General features: G+C 34.4%; 1 protein-coding gene across 1 annotated transcript; it reads right to left on the reverse strand.

Moving 5' to 3' along the window:
• Positions 1–7,063: 7,063 nt before the first annotated feature.
• On the reverse strand, positions 7,064–17,394 carry LOC132547045 (double-stranded RNA-specific adenosine deaminase-like). The gene is made up of 10 exons (XM_060210793.1): positions 17,059–17,394; positions 14,598–16,408; positions 14,253–14,394; positions 13,571–13,754; positions 12,716–12,809; positions 12,209–12,364; positions 11,821–11,927; positions 10,976–11,158; positions 9,915–10,155; positions 7,064–8,161 (listed from the first exon to the last, which is right to left on the reverse strand). The coding sequence occupies exons 1-10, from the start codon at positions 17,392–17,394 to the stop codon at positions 7,930–7,932; spliced, it is 3,486 nt and encodes a 1,161-aa protein (XP_060066776.1). The 3' UTR covers positions 7,064–7,929.
• Positions 17,395–23,886: the final 6,492 nt, after the last annotated feature.

Raw genomic sequence — 23,886 nt, forward strand, 5'->3', positions numbered from 1 at the left:
CTTAAAACGATTCAAAGATTTAACAATTTCAGTATAATCTACATGTATTTATTTAAACCTCATATTCTTATTCATTGAGAATATGAAACTAGTAATTTCAGTCTGTGTTACAATTATACAATATATCACCTGTGAGTCAGAGTTTGTTTTACCATGTGTAGGACAATGACTTGATATGTAATAATGTTTAAGTATTATTGTTAGTATACCCCTATGTATTCAAATTTATTTGATTTCCATGTTTATTATATTTATTGATGATAAATTAATAATCATATTATATTGATAAATTCCATCATGACTCTCAGGTGATCATTTGCATTTTGAAAGTCAAATGTTTAATTGCTTTTTTCTCATGATGGAGTGGAGAAATAATTTTCAAATTTATGTAACAGGTTGTCCATGGTCATACAAAGTTTTGGGAGTGTCATTGCAAAGGAGAACAAGTTCAGACTTTTCGATGACCATTAGGAATTAAAATAATTCAACATTCCTCGCTTTTCTCCCAGAAGAACAAGAGTGGTCTGTGTAAGTTTTAAGTTTCATTTCAGTTATGTTTCATTTTAGCTTGAAAACAAAACAAAACAGAACAATTTGACATTTTGATCCATTTCCATTACTCTACAATAGTGTTTACTGATATACTGTTGATCAGGTTTAAAAACAGAGTATGAAAGGAGTTATGAAAATATCAAATAACCAAAAAATTCATTATAGATATTATGCAAGAAAATATCAATTCAGTTTCATAGAAAATCCAATATATTTTACAAAAAAAAAAATCATGAAGAAATTTGATATGGTTGTAATATGTGGAATGAATGATCATAGCATATTAAGTGTGATTTGATGTTTGATGTGTATACTTGTATGTCACATCATCACACGTGTATATGTGGGAGAAATAAAGGAGAAAATGTCATTAAACGTGTGATACTTTTATAAACAAATATTGCATATGCATAAATATTGTATACCGTTAGAAATAAAGTATTCCAACCTTGGGACAGTTTTTGCATGACTAATATTATTTTTGCATATGCAAAATTAGAATCCAATTTTTTTATGCACATCCAACTGTCAAACAGAATGTATTACAATTCCTGAGGATGAACTGTGATAATGAACAAACCTGTCTGTGTTGTCTTATGGACAGTTTTTACATGAAGAACACTTGCTTATGGAAGAAAATGGATATTTTTTCAATTATACTGAATTCTGATTGCTAATTGTTGGTTTTTAAACCAGGCACATTTTCAGACGGGTGTTCTACTTTAAAAATTTCATATGAAATTTGTTTTAAATTGAACCTCTCATTTTTTCAATTTTTTAATTGCCAAAAAGTGCAATAAATCATTATTACAAAATTCATAGACATGGTGTGTGTGTTGTGTATCCAAAACCATAGTGCATAGTTGTTTATTTTGCAGGCATAATAACTGGCTGTTGTTTCTCTTTGAGCTAGTTTGTGGTGATTTAATTTTGTGTATCACCATCTTAAGCAGCAAACAGGAAGGAATTTTATGATGTTTTTTTTATTTATTGTAAAATATTGGTCTTTTATTTCATGCAATACTAACTGACCTCAGATATTACCTACTATATTGTACCTTTCATACAAACATAAACAAGAGCCCCATAGGACCTGTATCACTCACCTGGATCTTAAACCCCAGCAATGGTGTACATGCTAAAAGTTAGAATATTTCCAAATTAAGTCACTTAACCTCGTTGATGGCGCAAGACCAATGGGTAAATCATTATATCATGACTGTATTATGATGTTCAGTAAGATTTTATATGAGTATCAGGTTAATATTTAACATGACCCGGAGATAATGTCCCTAGAGTTGTGGCACACCCAAGGGTCAATTCTTGTGTAACAAAATGTTTATCTCATGATGCAAAGCAATTCTATATATGGTTATGGGATAAGGATTTCAACTGTTTCAAAGAAGTAACCAAGAAATTAAGTCCAGAGAGGTGGGGCCACACCCAAGAGCCAGTTCTAAAATCATAAATGTGTTTATCTCTTAATGTCCAGCATTGCTATATATGATTCAGGGGAGGGGATCTCAACTGTTTCAAAAATATAACCCAGAAACTAAGTTCTGTGGGGTGGGGCTAACCCCAGGGCCAATTTTTACATCATGAATGAGTTTATTTCATGATATCTTGCAATGCTATATATGGTTATGGGGTGGGGATCTCAACTGTTTCAAAGAAATAATACATTTCCCCTAACGAGCCCCTCTCCTCCTGTCCTAGGGGGCCAAGACTATTTAAACAAAATTGATTTCCATTCGGCGAAACATGCTACAGACCAAATTTAGGCAAAATCCAATCATTTCTACAAGAGGACTTGGATCTCAAAGATTTTTTTCTATCTCTTCTATTAGGCTCCCCCTACTTCCACCCCAGGGTGCTAAGACACATCGTTTATACAAAATTGGTTTCTCTTCACCCTCACATTCTTTAATCTAAACCTGGACAAAATCAAATCATTTGTACAATGGAGAAGGATTTTAAAGAATTTGCTTCATTTACTATATTTGGCCCCACTCCACCTGCCTCAGGGGTTGAGACCCAATTTTTTATACAAAACTGATTCTCATTCACTCATAGATGCTTCTGACCAAATTTTGACAAAATCCCCTCAGTCGTTCACGACTAGTAGCGTTTTATAGAAAAAAATGACAGACAACAGATGCCACGGTATCCCAATATCTCACTTGGCCCTCCAGGCCAGGTGAGCTAAACATACAGAGAGGAAATGAAGAAATTGACACCTGCAGCTTCAGTAAATGGCTGAGTATATTATGTTTCCTAATAATCCAAGAACCCAATCTCGGCATGTTCATCTAACATGTCAGACCAATTTCAAGTTACAGAGCAGTAGGTCACTGTTACTATACAAAGAGTTATCAATTAAATAGTCATGGATCGTATTCATAAATAACAAGAGACAGGCATAAACAATACATATATTCTGTAAGCAGTCAATGTTACAGTTCATAAAACATGACTTTAGGATCATATCCTCATCTCTATGTCTCTGTGTTTCATTTCCTATTTGGAATACATATTTTGCTCATCATGTAATATGCCTATAAGGCAAACATAAGACAATGAAGAAGGATTTGTTATCATTTCCAATGAACTGCAAAAGACATGAGTGGGCTTATTACCAGACATGAGGTTATTTCAGAATGAAGATTTTAACAGTTTTTCATATAAAGCTTCAAATGCACACAAAGACAGTAGCTTACCTGAAGAATATTTATCAGATTTGGTGGAAAACTTAGGGAGAAGTACAGAAGTTTGGATAAAAAAGTTACCCCTAAGGAATGCTACACCAAACATTGATTGAATGGTACTTACCAGGCCATATGCTCCCTCAGACATTATATACCCATATATTGATCCTGCAATAAGCCCATACCAGGTAATAAGCCTGCCCCTTTATAGTGTGGTTCAATGATCCTGCAATAAGCCCATGCCAGGTAATAAGCCCGCCCCTTTATATGGTTCAATAAACTTTCAAGCAAATACTACATCATTGTCTAACAATTGGCTGACTTTGAACTAGAAGTTAGTAGTTTAGGCCTCCTAGACCTATTACTGGACAATTCTGGTAAAATCATATGAACCAATTTATTTTTGCGGGACAAACTTAAAATTTTCACTTCCACACATATCACATTATTTTCCATTCTATGTAACACCATGACATTCAAACTGCCATTTATAGAGTGACTCTCTTTAAACCAGTTCTATACATAATATACATACACTGATGTTTGTAATTGAAACAGAAAGCATATCCAATATGTAACTAAGGAATTTGTTTTTGATAGTGTGAAAAAAATTGTTGAATGCTGTATCACTGGTTATTACTGCAGGCCCTAATTTTTGTAATTTTTATCCAAAATATAACATTAAAATTTTGCACCATCAAAATTTTGAAATCTTGTGTTATGAGAATAAATTTGTTGTCAGATTCATATTTGCAATAAATGCTATAGTTATATTTCTTAGCTAAAAATATCAATGTCAAGCTTCATGATTATCACAACCATCTACAAGATTACGGTAAAGCTATTGTACAAGCCACACTGACCTGCTCTTACATTATCTAAGTGACATGCAAAGCATTGAGACATGATGTCAGCAACATTCTATGATCTAGTAGTATACAGATGAACACAATCCAGATTAAATGCATTTCAAGTGTACATGCAAATATATGGTATTTATATGTCAAATGTTACAAAAATACTTTAAATAACCAACTTTTATTTCATGTAACACGGGCTACATTTCAGTTCAACAGTGGTATGGTTCAGAATGTACATGTGTAAGTTCATGTCTAAATTTGAAAATTACGCAATTGGTTGAATTGTGGGGCTAGAGCCTTTCCAAATTTAGATTTCGACATTTTGTTCTATCAATTTAGATTCTCCTCAGTCAATTTCTTGGTTTGAAAATTTTGGACTTAAGCATTACTGATGAGTAATGTTGTTTAATTCACTATATGACTATCTAATTATATAAAAGTTTGTATTGTAAGGTGATATTCAGCTGGGGTTTTTTAACAATATTTAAGGACAACCTATGAAATCTCCTGTCCAATCACATGGCTCAGTTTCCCTCAATATTAATGAAGACAGGCTTATTGACACACTGTCTTATCTGACCTTACTGTCCTATCTGACCTACACTTAAGTCTTCCTCTATGTGGGTAAAGATAGGTTTATTGACACACTGTCCTATCAGACCTTACTGTCCTATCTGACGTTGACTTAAGTCTTCCTCTATGTGGGTAAAGATAGGTTTATTGACACACTTCCTATCTGACCTTAAAATGACCTTTACTTAAGTCTTCCTCTATGTGGGTAAAGATAGGTTTATTGACACACTGTCCTATCCGACCTTACTGTCCTATCTGACCTTTACTTAAGTCTTCCTCTATGTGGGTAAAGATAGGTTTATTGACACACTGTCCTATCCGACCTTACTGTCCTATCTGACCTACACTTAAGTCTTCCTCTATGTGGGTAAAGATAGGTTTATTGACACACTGTCCTATCTGACCTTACTGTCCTATCTGACCTTTACTTAAGTCTTCCTCTATGTGGGAAAAGATAGGTTTATTATCAAACTGTTCCATCCACAGTAATATTAACCACTAAGTTTCTGTCATTGTCAGTTAAGACAGGTTTATTGACACACTGTCCTATCTGACCTTATTGTCCTATCTGACCTACACTGAAGTCTTCCTCTATGTGGGTAAAATAGGTTTATTGACAAACAGTTCTATCCACTGTTATACTAACCAGTATGTTTCTGTCTTTAACATTCTAGGTCCCTGTTTAAATGACAATATTCTGCTAAAATGTGATACTCTTCATCTTTTTTAATAATTCACAAATACTGAATCTGTTCTTAGCATGAAAATAATAGGGTACAAAATGTAAATGTAAAACAGTGGCTGTAGATGAGGTGTAAGGCTAAACATTTCCATCACCACTTAAGCCATTCTATACGGGTAGCACAGGTATAAACTAACAACAATTTAATTTTACAGTTCTGTGATAACTTCTACAGAAACACTGACTTTGTAATTTCAAAAGTTGAACATGACAAACTTGTATTACTATGTTGGTGGATGTAGTTCAGTGGTCAAATAATCCAAAAATAAACTAATCTAACAAAAAGCTGACTTTGTTTGACAATTAAGCTTTGAAATAAACTAGATTCTTTATCAATACTATCTATAATGACTGTCTAGCCATCACATAAAATTATTCAATGTTGTGAATAAATTTGTACAAGAAAATTAACAGTTAAATAAATATTTTGTCAATTACAAAATGTAACAGAATGGCAGTTAATAACATTACTAAAAAAGCTTTCAAGATTTTTGTTTTTCTTAAAGAAACATTTTTCTCTCAATATCAAAAATTAAACCATTCATATTAATTTGGTTCGAAATACTGAATAGCAAGCTTTTTTGGTCCCTTTATAAAAACATATAATCTATAAAACAAAGAATTTTCAGGACCATTATGTTCAATCCTGTATCTTCCTGCAAGAATTTTTGCGCTTCATATTTTTACAATGAATACAACAATTACACAATATCTTATAAATCATTAAATTAACTTGAAAATCCACCTCATTTTCAATTAAATCCAATTTCAAGCTAAAGCAAGCTTTTATAAACTGTACTTTAGTCATACAAACAGATGAGATCCCCTTATCAAAGTAAATTCTGAATATGTAATTTTTCAACTAACACAATTAAAAGACATGATAATCATAATAATAAACTATAAAATCACATATTTTTGTGGAGCTTAAAGTTCATGTATTTTCAAAAGAAGAAAAAAAAAATTCCAGTGCACATGATTTTCTTGAATCATTATTGCTCACAAAATTAATAAAGTTTCTGTAAAAATTTTCATCAGTATTATTAATGTGTGAATTTGTGCATCACGAGTACCCACAAGTTCCAAGAAAATAAAACTGTGTGGAAAATCTACAATATTCAGTAATAAAAGTTAACTTGACAATGCATTGTTGCACATAGTAAACTTAAACTATGTGTATATCAAATAAAAATCTCTTGGTAAAAAGTTTTCATGTACAACCTAAGGTCAATTCCACTAAAACATGTTCCAGAATCTTTAACTCCAATATATATCAATTCTGTCCTTAGTTCGGTTTCCTGCCTATTACAATGCACTTCTATGTAAATGATAAATTAAAATTGATTATGTATAGTACCCCTCAACAAAACCTTGAGACCTGGGGTGGGATAGATGTTTTACTGGAATGACACTAACAGTTCAAATTTTCAGTAGTGTTGTGAAGAATTCACACACTGTCTTTAAACTAAATAAACTACGCCTCTAAATCTGTAAATTTTACAAAATTAATATCTATAACAAAGACTAGCATCAGAATACAGGTGTAATATGGAGCATAATTCCTGTAACCTGCCAGATGCATCAGGATACAGGTGTAATATAGAACATGATAATTCCTGTAACCTGCCAGATGCATCAGGATACAGGTGTAATATAGAACATGATAATTCCTGTAACCTGCCTGATGCATCAGAATACAGGTGTAATATAGAACATGATAATTCCTATAACCTGCCAGATGCATCAGGATACAGGTGTAATATAGAACATGATAATTCCTGTAACCTGCCTGATGCATCAGAATACAGGTGTAATATAGAACATGATAATTCCTATAACCTGCCTGATGCATCAGAATACAGGTGTAATATAGAACATGATAATTCCTATAACCTGCCTGATGCATCAGAATACAGGTGTAATATAGAACATGATAATTCCTGTAACCTGCCTGATGCATCAGAATACAGGTGTAATATAGAACATGATAATTCCTGTAACCTGCCTGATGCATCAGAATACAGGTGTAATATGGAGCATGATAATTCCTGTAACCTGCCTGATGCCTCAGGTAACCACTGGTTTCTCACTGAAGACTTTTGTTGAATTTCATAAGCATTAGTTACTGGAGAAGGCCATATCTTGTGTAGCTAGCTTGATGCCTCAAGTTACCGTTGGTTTCTTACAGAATTTGTTCAATTTTGTAACCATAGGTTACTGGAGAATCTGGAGGTAACTAGTCTGACGCTGCAGGTTACCATTAGTTACTCACTGGGGAGCCTAATGTTAAAGAGAAGATTTTGTTTATCAAGAGTATAATGTCCTACATAACCACTGGAGACTCAAAAAGGAGTGTGACGTCTTAAGCAGTCATTAATTACTCATTGTCTAAGATAACCATTCATGACTCACAGAGGAACCTTATGTCATAGACAACCATTTACTGATCACTGAAACTTCTACATATTTTCCACTGCTACTGGGACTTAAATTGTTATCAGCTGAACATCTCTTCCTCTATAGGTTTTGATACCCAGGTACCATAACTGCTTTCAGACATTTTCTTCAACATGAGTTTCTTTGATTCCTGGAAATCTGTGGCAGCCATTTTGGCTTGGTTGTATGTTTGAAACTGCAGCAAATCCTGTTGTCCAAATTTTCGACACACTTGTTTAAAACTGTCATACAGGTTTTTCTTTGTACAGCGAGAGAAAAGTCCTTTCTCGATGCTGAAAAATCAACGAGATCCAAATTATACTTTAACCATATCATAAAGAAGGTAACTGTACTGAAAGCAAAACTTTAATTTGAGTCTTTAACAAAGAAAAATCTGCTCCCATCTTTTTCAACGATTATCCAATAATGAACAATTATTTTCCAATATTTTCCTTTTGCAATTGCATCTCATACTGATTTAAAGTTATTTCTCTTTAATATACTGAAAAATGTGTCTATAGAATGATACTGAAAAATGTGTCTATGGAATGATACTGAAAAATGTGTCTATGGAATGATACTGAAAAATGTGTCTATGGAATGATACTGAAAAATGTGTCTATAGAATGATACTGAAAAATGTGTCTATAGAATAAAACTGAAAAATGTGTCTATGGAAAGATACTGAAAAATGTGTCTATAAAATAAAACTGAAAAATGTGTCTATGGAACGATACTGAAAAATGTGTCTATAGAATGATACTGAAAAATGTGTCAATGGAATGATACTGAAAAATGTGTCTATAGAATAAAACTGAAAAATATGTCTATGGAATGATACTGAAAAATGTGTCTATGGAATGATACTGAAAAATGTGTCTATAGAATAAAACTGAAAAATGTGTCTATGGAATGATACTGAAAAATGTGTCTATAGAATAAAACTGAAAAATGTGTCTATGGAATGATACTGAAAAATGTGTCTATAGAATGATACTGAAAAATGTGTCTATAGAATAAAACTGAAAAATGTGTCTATGGAAAGATACTGAAAAATGTGTATGGAATGATACTGAAAAATGTGTCTATAGAATGATACTGAAAAATGTGTCTATAGAATAAAACTGAAAAATGTGTCTATGGAATGATACTGAAAAATGTGTCTATGGAATGATACTGAAAAATGTGTAGAATAAAACTGAAAAAATAATGAACTGAAAAATGTGTCTATGGAATGATACTGAAAAATGTGTATGGAATGATACTGAAAAATGTGTCAATGGAATGATACTGAAAAATGTGTCTATAGAATAAAACTGAAAAATATGTCTATGGAATGATACTGAAAAATGTGTCAATGGAATGATACTGAAAAATGTGTCTATAGAATAAAACTGAAAAATGTGTCTATGGAATGATACTGAAAAATGTGTCTATAAAATAAAACTGAAAAATGTGTCTATGGAATGATACTGAAAAATGTGTCTATAGAATAAAACTGAAAAATGTGTCTATAGAATAAAACTGAAAAATATGTCTATGGAATGATACTGAAAAATGTGTCAATGGAATGATACTAAAAAATGTGTCTATGGAATGATACTGAAAAATGTGTCTATAAAATAAAACTGAAATATGTGTCTATAGAATAAAACTGAAAAATGTGTCTATGCAATAAAACTGAAAAATGTGTCTATGGAATAAAACTGAAAAATGTGTCTATGGAATGATACTGAAAAATGTGTCTATGAAATGATACTGAAAAATGTGTCTATAAAATAAAACTGAAATATGTGTCTATAGAATAAAACTGAAAAATGTGTCTATGGAATGATACTGGAAAATGTGTCTATGGAATGATACTGAAAAAATGTGTCTATGGAATTATACTGAAAAATGTGTCTATAGAATAAAACTGAAAAATATGAGTAATTGGTTTTATTATAAGCAAATCAGTTCTCAATCCATAATTGTTGTCCTTGACCTCTGACACTCATTTAAAGTATATCCTCTGACCATTATTTGTGTTTAAGCTCTGACCCTTACTTAGTGTAACACAGTCCCTGTGTTCCATCTGTGACCTCCGGCTTTTCGTCGCCATAACACCAGTTAATGCTGAGGGCTTTAGTTTTCTGTGTCTCTCGTGATGGCTCCACAGCTGTCACACGTCCTAACCAGGGGTGGTTCAGGTGGTAGCCTTGAGGCAACATGGTGTTGATGTCTGTGTCACCTCTGTTTACACGGCAACACACAGCTCGGGCCAAATGACCAGGGTCAAACAGGAATCCTGCCAATATCAGAAAGAATTGACAACTGCAAATGATTCCAACTTGTCACATTCATATATCTATTACTAATGATAATACATTGAAGCTTGTTTAAGTAGTTTTATAATTATAATAATTAGTAATATGCTTGTGAAGTTCTCATAGTTTTAACCCTGTAATGATTCCAAGACAACTGGTATGCTTTAGAATTAAGCTTCTACATTCCCTTAGTTTCAATAACAAGGAATATACCGTATTATTCTCAGATACAGGTTCTTCTAGAATGTCCATAAACCCTATCAAAACTTCTATATGCAGGAAATTTTTTGTCAAATGTTAACTTTTATCCAATTCACCCTTTTCCAATAGAGAGAAAATGATAGGAGTGGGGAATTTTTATGTTGAAGTGGAAATACACAATTTTTATGTATTTCAGGAAAAACTGAATTCTAAGTAAAGATTGACAGTTTTATAAGAGGGCAAAAAAATACCAGGATGAATGTTTCCCAATAAACAGTATATCTCAAATCTATCTACAATTAATACTGTACATGTATTACATTATTATTTGTGAGTAACATGATTCTAATAAAAAAATAGTTTAAAACATATGTGCACCATCTCCAATGTATATAAGTAATATTGTTTGATGAATTAGCAGAAGCGGTCAAATGTGACCTTTGGCACTTTAACCTTGACCTATGATCATCTTTATTTGATAAGGTGTAAAACATGCTGTTGTGATACAATGGTGTAAACAGGAAGTAAACTGATATGACATTGACTTGGAACATGAAAGACTTCTAGTCATGGTAGTGTCATAAAATCCAGAAAACTTACCCAATGTTAGGGAGTCTAGATAGACAGGTTCTAAAAAGTGGCTGAGTAAGGCTCCCTGCATACCAACAACATTCCATCTACAGATTTTGTCAGTACAGGACATCGTTCTTAGTCTCTCTCCTCTCTGGATACCATCAAACGTCTGAACAGTAAAGTCAGGTTCAACCGGAATGGTTCCCTCCCCTTGGATAAATTGAAACAATAGTGAAAAAATAACTGTAACAACACATAATGTTTGGAATGAAAGATGTCATTCTGCTTTCGTACAGGAATGATACACCTAAGAATTAGAAAGTACTGGAATGTAAGGCAGATATGCCTGACTATTAACCAAACGTTTGATAAATGTGTGTTAAGTCTGGTAAAATGAGTTTTCATCTTTTGATTTAAGTCTGCAGCAAAAAATTCTTCAAGAGGAGACAACAACCCCCAAGAACCATGGTCCAATATGTACAAGTTTTTGTTGTGTTTTAAAAGCATGAATGTACCAGGTTTTAGGAGGATACCTAGCTGTATACAAAGCCCTATTTTGAAAATTCAGTTAGTATAAGAATGAAAACAAAAAATAACTGATTATCAGTCATGTATCATACCTGAAGACAGTTTCATACACACTATAAAATTTTCTTTCGTTTTGGATTTCAATACAAATTGACTTATTCCTTCTTATGCCTGAATGGCTAACCTCCAATCAGATAACCTCAGAGAGTACTAGTAGCATCACTCCACCTACACACCATGTTATCTATTAACTTGCCTTAACAGTTTTCCTGTCTCTAAATTTGTAAAACTTATAACTTTTCAGTATTTTTGTTCATCTCACTAACAAGCATTAAGAATCTTACCTCCCTCCATCTTAGTACGAAGCAGCCCCTGTACCTGGCTGGTGAATGTTGGGTGGTGGGTCCTGTCTGTTAATGTCGCCAGTGGAGTATTGTTGGAGGCAGAATCTCTGTTTGTTAAAGTGTTTGATATAAGGTAATCGTAATGCAGACTGTATTCAGCTGAAGAGAATTAATTTTTTTCTAGTACACACAGAACATGTCCTGAGTAATTACAATAGGATGACAACCTACACATTTTATTACAAAATATTACATTTCGTATCAATATCATAAGATGCATTTGTGGATTGAACAAGCAATTTTCTAGACCTTCAGGTCAATGTATAAAGTCAAACTCAATAACACTTGGTGTTACAGTAACTGATAATCGGTCAGGGGAGATAAATACCTTGGAGAGAAGAGAGCACCATCCCCACATGGTGCAGTAGATATATACAGGTGAAATGTTATTCCATCTCTGATCCTTAACTTTCCTGATGGTGCCTTCACAAAGAAACCATTAGGGCCATTGGGTTCAAAGGTCAACAATTTTTTGTAAAGGAACCTGCAATAAATGTAAATGCTCTGATGTTTTCTATTTCAAGTTGTTATACAGATTTTGTATCTATTCCAACTGACAGAAAACAGCAGTGAAATAGATCTATATACCATTTTTCATAAGGCATCAAATCGAAGCCTTCCTTTTTTTCCTTTGTTTCTAAATCAAATAACTAAATAACAAATTGCTGTAACCATGCAAAAATAAATGTATGAAGGGTTGTTAAAAAGAAACTTCACTCTATTAAAAGCATACTTGTAGTGCAATGATTAAATTTTATTCTCCAACCAAACCTTTAATGTAAATAGAGACGTAGAAATTAATATAATGCATTCAGCTGATTACTTGTTGGCTTACCTAATGAAGCCCCGACGAGTGATGATTTCCGCATGAGAATCATTGACTGTGTTTCCCTCCAGGCTCAGCTGCTGCCCAGTGATACAGCGGTTACCTTGGAAACACAAATACTTACTTACACAGCGACAACTCAAAACAACTGTATAGTGTATTACAGTCAACATAAGAAGATAGAACAAAATTAGGCTTTATTGTCAAGTGAATATTGAAAAAAGTTTACATTATATGTTGACCTCTGATATAGGTATGGTGACCTCTGACATAGGTATGGTGACCTCTGATATAGGTATGGTGACCTCTGATATAGGCAACAATGGCTAGGTCAAAGGATTTCAAAACTACAAATGATACAGATATGTTTCTCTCTTTGTATGTTAATTTCTTTGCTATGTTTATCACACTGTGAACAGTCAGTGTCATTTTGAGACAGGGTCTCCCTGTAATAGTTGGTGACTACCTCGCTGAACAACATACAGGAGATCCACTACACAAGGGTAAAGTTTCAACAAGACAACCATTTAACCCTTTTTTGCCATAGGTGACTAAAGTCAACATGCAGACAGGCCGCCGTAGGCGACTTCGGTCGACAAAGTTAATATCTTTATTATTAGCCAAGATATGCTTGTTTCAGTAATGCTGCCATTGTTTTTCGGATATTTTCTGGAAAATATTTGGCGCTGAGCTGTACATTGTAAGAGATAATTGCCACCGAAAGGGTTAAACAGAAACTTGTCTTTTCTCAGCTTACTGAGGTACACAAACCATCAGAGTAGGCAAATGTTCTCTCAGACTGAGATATCATGGCCCAATAAACATACATCATATGTGGTATATGGCCTAATCAGAAATACACACCTGTTCCTATAGATATGACGGTGCCAAGGTCAGCTTCAGACGTTTTCATCACAAGTCCAGCAATGACCTTACGGCCAGCAAAATTGTCAGCTATGGTTGCCACAAGAGAATTGAAGTGTTGGTGGGTCAGTGCAGCCACACGATCAAAGTGGGTCATCTGGGAGGCAGGGATGGCATTCTTGGTCTATATTCAAGTAATGCATTTGAAAGAACATGTCAACATACTGTAGTAATTCAAGTAATTTCTCAAACAGAGACTGATTCAAGGTAGATGTGAATTATTGAATTTCCATATTTTCACAGGATTATGTATTCTAAATCACTTTACCTTCATACTGTTGATGCCATAATTGTACTTTGATATCAATTATCAAACGTTACAGTACAATAAAGTAGCATATGATAGAAGTTTAAAACAGCTATCTTGCAAAGATTTAATATATGTGATATAAAAACATGAACTAATTTTGAACATACACCATAGGAACATAACATTCTATAACTTTATTGATAATGATATACTTACAGGAATTTTCTATAACTTTATTGATAATGATATACTTACAGGAATTTTCTATAACTTTATTGATAATGATATACCTACAGGAATTTTCTATAACTTTATTGATAATGATATACTTACAGGAATTTTCTATAACTTTATTGATAATGATATACTTACAGGAATTTTCTCAGCATTATATTTTCCTTCCACTATCAAAGCTCGGAGAGCCATATCGGCTGCTTCCTTCCTGCCATCTTTTTTGTTGGTACATGTTACTGTGGACAGCTGCTCATTACCAATAAACACCCCCATCTGGAATCTAAGCACAAAAAAAATCTTTAAATGCCAAATAGTAAAATTATACCTTTGGTACAGCAAGGTGGGTATACATCTGCCTTAATGAATATGACTATAAATTTTGTTATATGCTTTTTTTTCAAATTTCATTTCATTGATGTTGTGTAAAATACGAAGCAATTTATTTGAGGCTTTTAAATTCTTGTAAAGATAAATATGACCTACTTCGGACGATGAGAAGGGCCAGACTGACGAATGACCTCAATCCTGGCAACCTTGTGCCTTGACTGTGCATACTCCATCAAAGCACTGACTGGATTTTTGTTGAGGGCAGCAAAGCTCTCTGTGGAAAAGTCAAGACTAAGGCTTTTTGGCCCAGACACAGATGGGGGCTCATGGGTTCCTCCCATTACTGGTAAGGAATGTGGTTGCTGGGTGTGAAATCCTGACACGTCTTGACTAGAGTTACCTCCCCTACCTAGAAATAGAGAAGGTACTTTTGCATTGTGAGAACCAGTGCTCAAAAGTTTCTGCATACCAGCATTTGCAAGTCCAGTATTTACTGGAGAAGATGAATCACTTAAAGATGAAATCTCAGTTTGTTTGAGTTGCTGACGGACAAGCTCTAGTGGAGCCTGTGGACGTCTGAAGCTCCCAGACAAAGTTTGAGGGCTTGGCTCCCGCATAGGTCCGGAGGTTTGCGGAACACCTGATGGCTGAAGTGTGGTTTCAGATGATTGTGGTGATGATCGGTAGGATGAGAGTTGAGACAAAGATGACTGATGTGATGAATGAGGTGATGAAGTTGAGGTCAATTGGATTTGTGAGGGTTCTGACTGTGCTATTTTCATCAGTCTTGATATGACAGAGTTTGTTTGATCGCTTTGCACTGGCTCGGCTGATCCTACTGAAACAGAATTATTAGCAGTACATCTTACAGGGAACAAGCTTGGCATACGAGGTACCACTCCCACATTTGTATTAACATTGAGAGGGAAACGATTTGTTGTTACATCAACAGATGAAGAACGTGCCATTCGACCTAGGATTTCAAATGGACTTAATGGTTTTCCTGTACAATGTACCCGGGGTTGAATTGGATTTATATTTGGTCCACTGGAGCTTATCTTAACTTGCTCCTCATTGCCACAGATGCGCAATTTATTACGAATGTACTCCTCACCCTTTTTATCTAAAACATACACACCATCCTGGTCACTGACATATTTCAACTTCCTTGCTTCTTGAATCAACTCCATGATGTTGTCTTGTGATATTTTCATCTTGTGTACCAATACAAAACTCTTTGCCATTTTCAATGTACACCCCAGCAAAGTTTGTAATAACTTGTCTACATTTGATAAAGTTGCTCCAGGCTCTAATTTCACCTCTGTACTAACACCCTGAGAAGTTTCCTGTTTCCTGGTATCTTGGCCACTGAGATAATCTGATACTTTATGTGGTGCAGTTTCATTTATGCTTTCGGTAACCATAAGTCCTTCACTTGGACTACTGATATTACTTGCATCTTCTTTGCTGTCGTCAGACTCTACTTTCACTTTCAGATTCATGTCACAATCAGAGGCACTGCCAGTTTGACTACTGTCATCTCCTGGAGGCCAGAATTCATTATACTGATTGAGATTCACATTCTGTTCCTGGTGACTTGCACCAGCATATTGTCCAGTGAATAGAGGTCCTTCCTGCAATGATGGTTCCACAAGATTTAAATGAACATCACCAATATCTGTGAACATATCTTCAGCGTTATATCCGGCTTGTTGGCTCCCAATATCTGTGACAGTAGTTGAATCAGTATGAAGTGGTTGGGCTGTCCACAGTGCAGGCTGCTCTGATACCCTATGAATTTGTCCATTGTCAGACATCCAATACAACAATGGATTAACTTCAGACGATGTTGACAGTCCAAGTGATTTGGCAATATCGTACGTCTTCACTGGTGTATCTTGTCTCTGTAGAAAAGCCATAATCGCTCCTACAGACTCAGGATCCACTCTCTTGCTGTTTTTGAATGACTACAAAAGAAAATGTTGTAACATGAAGCAATAAAATTAACACAGTATAGAATTAGTGTTCAAAAATATGGCATTCTGTTCCATCTCATTTAAGCTGAACTTATAATAATAGTTTAAATAATTATCGTGTGTGCCCAAATATTCTCAAATTAATGAAGTAAAACCAAATCAACATGACAAATATTAAGACTTGTGATGTCTTAGGCTAATCAAGATTTTAAGTCAATTCAACCGAGTATTCTTGTTGGTACATTACAACATTCTTACCATGTGAACAATAGTATGAAAATTCATTATAAACTACAAGTGACATCTACCTTAAAGCGACAATGGTTAGCAAATTATCGGAAGAATATTTCTACATACCAACTGACGGCTTATATACTTGATCAAATAAGCTAACGTTAGCATAATTCTTAAAATAGCAATTGTTAACAGGTATACCGGTATTTTATTGTAATCATGCCAGGACAACACATTCAAGGTGTGTATTCCCATTAGTATTCTATATCTAGGTTATTTAAAAATCCACAGAAGTGGTAATTAACACTGTATACAATAATGACATGAAACAAAAATCGAAACCGAAACTAGAATTCCGGTTATTTCTCGGGAACACCTTTAATTAAATACTGAATATCGATCATTACTTTTCTGTTTTGAGAGTTAACTCCACGTTTAAGTCCACGTATAGTCCCCCTTCCTCGTCCTCTCCCTCTGCCTCTTGAGAAACTCTCGTGTTGACGAGTCTTTTGAACCATAGATGGGGTGAATGGGTAAGAAAACGGAGCATCCTGATTCTGCATTTGCCAGATTGGTGGAGCATTTTGTATCTTTTTAATCAATCCCTGCCGCTGAAGTCTATATAACTCTGCGTTTAACACCTTTTTCTTCACATGAATTGCACAAAGTAAGTCAGTTAACTTGCATTTCTGGTTTTTCTGTCTCTGTAAATGCTGCAGAATTCTTGTCCTGATGTCCGCCATGTTTATTTTTATTAATCACGTGATCACTGTGGACTTTCGTTTCTGTTGGGTAATATTTGTTAGCCTATTTCATTCTGAAACTGAATAGCTTAAATGCACGTGTAACAAATAAATGGCGTCACAACTGAATAAAAATCTACGTAAATTAAAATATTTTGTAGGTATTTCCAGAGGGAATGAACCTGATTTGATATAGGGACGTATGGATTAGTGCCTCGATATATATATACACAGATATAGACCAGACCAAACGTCACGAGAACGATGGCGATCGTCGGTCAAACGATTCCCGGACACGTGAGGAGTCGCGGAGACGGAAAACCTGTCAACCAACCAAAGCATTGGACCAATATGTCTTCATGTGTTTAACCACCCGACAGCTTTGTGTTTCGATCAGCATGACCGTTCTACTTTATTTTTAGTATGTTAAACTGTTGCACTAGCTACGTGTAATTATGTTATCTGTGTCGTAATATTTCTTTTTTAATATTCTTAGTTTGAAAAATCTTGCAACAAACGAGAGAATTTTTTTTGTGCTTTATGATTATCGCACAGTTACATCTTGCACATTGACGAGGGAAAAGGTCTAACAAAATATTTGGTTCTATATCATGTCAGTGTCTTTCTGATTATACACGACAATGTTCTGGAGCACCTGTCTTCAGCCTTGTCAGTCGACTGCTACCCCTAGCAGTCCTCCTACACTGTACCGCCCCTTCCATCTGGCCATTGTTACCTGAGGATAAGTAGTATTGACTTATGTTTGATAAATGATGTTGACACATCCAATGTTGTTATTATTATTGATTAATTTCCATAACAATGTAATTTTTGTAGAATATGTCTCGTCTCAACACACGATGATCTTTAGTTCATTTCTTTTTCAGTTTTAAATTTGTAAATATTTCTTTTGTTATTTATTATTTTTTTAAGTATAAAATTCACAAGACTTTACAAAATAATAAAAACAAGCTCATTGTCGCAGGTAAAAGCAAGGGCCCACCGCATACAAGTTATACTCCCCGAATGGGACAAATTTCATGTATGAATAAAAACAAAGGGCGATAACTCTTAAATTATGCAAAAGAGGATGATGGTTCTTGCACACTACACTTCTCCTTGTTGAGATTTATTTATCTTTGAAGTCTGTGTTATGCTCCAGACAAAATTATGACGGACGGCAGGACGACAGAACGGACGGACAAAGCGGCGACTTTATATATGCCCTCCCTTCGAGAAGCCTTGATAATAACAGATAGTCTAGGGCACCGACTATTACCTACTTTATATTGGGGTAGATAGTTCCATCACCTGTAACAGGCCAAGTGCACTAGTATTTAACATACTGATAAAGTCTCGCGAATCAACAGTCTTAAACGTGTGTACTACTAGCGCTTGCCTAGTGGTATCCAGCACTGAAATCATATACCAAATGGGGACATACCTCATAGTATTCTTAGAAAAATAACGATCCAGACATCACCTGTGAGTAATTTCATAAACGTGTCTACAATTACTACCTACAGATTTACTTGATATTGCATCAATATATCAGAATCCAGGGGCGTAGCTTCCATAGAAAGAAAAAACCCGGGCTTACACATAAAAAAATCCGTGCATAGAGTATGTCGGACAAAATTACAAAACTGAAAATAAATATCTAATATTTTGTTGATTATTTATATTATAATGTTGTTAAAGTGCAAATTTTGAAAATGAAGAAGGCTTCTGGATTACAGACGTCGATCGACAAGTTTTTCAAACAAAATGAAGTCTTTTATTTTAGTCAGGGGTTTTGTTGTTAAATAAATAAAAAAAACTGTCTCAGAAAAAGATTCAAAACATTTTTGAAATCATGAAATTCATTTTCCGTCAGGGGGGCTTCGCCCCGCTGATCCCCCACCAGGGCCCAGCCCTGGACCCGCTGGGGACCTAAGCGGCCCCAGACCCCTCGAGTGGGTTTACACATTTCTGCTGGGCTAGCTACGCACCTGGCACAATACAAATAAACCTTACCAAAAAAATGATGCACGCATAACGTTACTCACGATTTTGTACTCATGCACACTTGGTATGGGTTAGTCCATGTAATTTGCTTTCTTGAGTTCTAGGTTTGTATGTACCGTATGTGTCTTTTGGGAACCTGATTTTAAAAAGGCAAGATTTTTTTTAGAGAGAGAAAGTGTGTGTGTGTGTGTGTGTGTGTGTGTGTGTGTGTGAGGTGTGTGAGAGAGAGAGAGAGAGTGTGTGTGTGTGTGTGTGTGCGTGTGTGTGTGTGTGTGATGGTGTGTAATGGTGTGTGGGTGTGTGTGTGTGTGTGAGAGAGAGAGAGAGAGGGTGTGTGTGTGTGTGTGTATGTGTGTGTACACGTGTGTGTGAACTGAGGCACAGATTACAGATTAAAAAGTTACGACGTGAATGGATAAGCAGGGCTAAGAAACGCGAAGTGATGATGATTTCTGCTAGTTTTGAGATTAATTAAGGTGATACTTTCCAATGGTTTGTATGCATGTTTAATGTTTGTCAGCTGTGATTCAAAACCAGCTTTATTTCATTTCATGTGTTTTTTAGTGAAAGTCCATGAGCAAAGGTATGCATACAGGCTCTACGTCAATATATATATACATATACACAAAAAAGTTAAAACACCGGAAAACACATGATATAGAACATAAACGCCTATGTTTTACACCATGTGTTTTCCAGTTTTCCAGTGTTTTAAATTTTTTTCAATATTTACTGGGCAAGGAGAATTCGCCACATTTTCAATATATATATATACACAGTGTCTCGCACTTGTTGTGGTACAAAAATCGTAGATGTTAGTATCCTTTCGGGTTATCACTAACGGTATCTATACTTAGAACTCAGTGGAAATACATATCTAAAATTGGTCATACAACAGTTAACATTCTCTTCTGATAAAAACTATTTTTCACGCATATGTAATTAAAAATCGTTTTGTCCCTATCTGAACTCTCTACATCCACAGGTTATTTAACTGATTATCAGGGCCACCACCAGGAAATGTGTTGGTGCAGCTGATACAGCAGCTGAGTTTAGTCAAACGATATTTTTTAATCAGTAGTTTTGGTAAGGGTTTGAATGACTCCGAAGTTATAACTTATACAGAGGAAACCTTTCCTTTGACACTGTTGTAACACCAAGTTGGGTACGTTAGTTCCTATTTGGTACAAGATTAAACATTTAGTTAAAATGTACTATTCTTCTAATTTAGTTATTTTCATACAAATACCCCTGTTTCCCTCATCTATACTCAATACTTGGCGTGCATGGTGAGTGAATGTTGCTAGGATGTAATGTTTGTTTATGTAAGCTGATTACAGTGTCTTTATGTTTTCAGTTTTGTACGTTTATGTTATGTCATTCTCTCTGTTATCTATATGTATCAAAATTTGGGGAAAATAAAAAGAATTACAAAAAAAAAGTACACACATCGCCGTTTCCATACCTACGATGATGACTTGTAATATCAAATCCAGTGGAAGATTGGGATAACCCATGAGGATATTTGAAAGTTTGATAAGCTCAAGTTCTTTTTATTAGTTAGGAATTATGACCCCTAACATATACCATACAAACACAAACATGTACTGAAACGGAGAGTGATTAATATGTGTTACATTATATTAATTGATTATTTCTACTGGGAGAGTGAGATTAGAGAATTTGCAAGTTAACAATTAATTATCAGGTTTTCAGTTTTTTATTTCCAGAACACTAATTATACAAAATTACCTGTTATTTACTTAATTCTTTTACATTGTTTACAATTAATAATTAAACAAGTGTTTTTTGCTTGTTTTTCTTTGATAGTATTTTTTTTTTTGTATATTTCTGAGGTAAATCTGCATACAATGGGCATTGAAGTAAAAAAAGAAATTCGTCTTCAATTTGTGCTATCATTGAGGAAGAAGATTGATGATGACAACATACACACCCTGTCTTGACTATTGATATTTTGTTTTCTACCATTGTCTACTTCTAAATTATGCGAGGAAAACCTAATTTTTTCATACTTTGTTATTAAATGTTGGTATAAATTTTCACGTGACATGTTTCTAATTCTAGACATAACGTGTTGTTTGTATACATATTGTATTCTGTTTGTCCAATATCATTGCTCATTGTTATCACATAAATACGCTAAACCCAGTTTGTCTCGTTCAGATTTGATACAGGTTACACATCATTGATTCAATTCTATAATCCAGACAACCTGTTAATAAACAGTTTAAAGTAGTTTTCAATTTTTATATTTTCAAATTTATTATAAAGTGTAATGGTAACCTTCCTATTTAGAAATACAATCAACAATTTCCAGTAGTCCTTTCGACACCATGTAACTATTTACAAAACTTTGTGTGTACTTTTTCTATATCAAGGCTTTACGGAACCCCCGTATCTCACTTGTATAGCCCAGGATGATAGTCAGTATCAGATACTGAACACTGAGTCTTATTGTTTAGAGAGTTACGTTTTAACTTACTGTGTAAAATATGCTTTACTTTATTGGCAACATACGTCTCTGTTTTATAAAACTGACCATTGTAATGAAATAACATACCTAGGTGATTAAATTCACCAATCATTTCTACATTTATATCATTATAAAACTACTCTTCGTCGTCAAGTTGTCTACCTCCATTTCTGAAAATCCTAATTTCTGTTTTTTTTTAACATTGCGAGTCATTTTCCAGTTATTACTATATAGATACGATACATCCATAAATATTGTGTAAATCTTGAGATAAATCTGCAATCGGCATACACAATTAAAAATATCCAGCCAATTTTTACAGGTGTACAATTTTTCTCAAATAAAATGCACTTAACAGTCATTTATATATAAACTGTACCAAACTGGCAACAAAATCCCCCCACCCCCACCACCCCACCCCTCGGATAGTAGGGAGGTTACTATGGGATTTATATTACAGTGACCGATGCTTCTCATGTCAGTATTTAGGGGAGAGTGGCGAAGAACATCCGACAATTTATAATTAGTTATCAACATGTGGTAATTTACAGGTTTCATTTGGCATGGAATGGATTGGCGAAATCTGGAACGGAAATTAAAATGGAGTGTTCTTTATCAGACATCATGAATTTATATGTTAGAAAAGCACTGTGTGAGTACGAGGGTGGAAACATGTATTAGTTTAATTGTCACAGTAAATAAACCTGCAGTGTAATTAAGCATCCGTTCATTCTGTCAACTTCTACAATTCTGTAATGCCTTTAACAGTGTTGTGATATCTAGGTAGTTTGTGGCCAGCGAATAGTGTTTGTACTCATACAGTGGTCATTGATCTGCTGTCAACCATCATACCACATCACCTTTTAGAAACAATCATCAGACCTAGCTCTAATGCATTAGAATTTTATACTTTATACTTAAGACAATCAGTTAAGAATTTCCACAGAATATTGTCCTCTGTTAACAGGATGTATTCACGCAGGTAAATTCGAGATGAAATACACTGTTTATTGCTGTCAAACGACCAACTGCTCATCCAGTCAATGAATTGAAAATAAAAACATGCTATCCAGACAAGTGATGGTACAATAATAGAATCAATTTGGTCATCTCGATATATCATTGCTGAAATATTAACGTGATCGTCCCAGGCATTCCGAGCCCCGTGTAATTCTTTTGGAATTTGTATATTGTTATGGACAAGTAAAAAAAATTTAAAAAAAAAACCCAGCAAGACACTACAATGTAATGAAGGAAATAAAACGGAGATCATTTAAAAAAAGTACATGAAGAAGGCTAAAACAGTTTGTAGCAGATCTGCCCTAGATTTTCCTGCCGACCCTATATCATATTAATTCCATACGGCTATTAAATTGTGCTTACTCCCTGTTCCACAAGTATGACCATCTGACAGTTAAAAGTGAATTTAATGTATCGAAATGCATTATTAGAATTCATATAAAGCATATTTATGAAGATGAATAAATAATATGCAAAATATCCACTTATCTCCATGCTGTATAGACGGGAACTTTCAGTGAGAACGAGTGTATGGATCAGAGAGACAACCTTCGAGAATATTGCGCTACCTTGGCCTGTTTCTAAAGTTTATATATGTTTTGGAGAATCAGATTAGTTCAAATGACACTTTTCTATGTGTATAGCGATGAATCTTTACCGAATACTGACTTAAACCACCAAAAACTGAGAAAAACACTATCAACGGACCAGGTTCGATCCATATTTATATAGACTTTAATCAATCCTCATATTCTTGTGGTCTGGATCAGTACTCCAGTGGATTATCACAATACTAGACTACGATGCGAGTATTAATAGTTTTGTGTTTAGTTGAAAACATGTTTGTATTTAGATATTAGCTTAACTAGCGATAAAACATCGAAAAAACTTCGTGAAGTTTAGAAATCCAATATAAAAGACGCAGGTCCGTATTCTAATCAGTGACCGTCATTTTAGAGGTTTGTAGATTA

Source organism: Ylistrum balloti, unplaced genomic scaffold, assembly GCF_031769215.1.
Source record: "Ylistrum balloti isolate Yb309-2 unplaced genomic scaffold, AGI_CSIRO_Ybal_v1 Utg369928, whole genome shotgun sequence".
In the NCBI taxonomy this organism is placed as follows: Eukaryota; Metazoa; Mollusca; class Bivalvia; order Pectinida; family Pectinidae; genus Ylistrum; species Ylistrum balloti.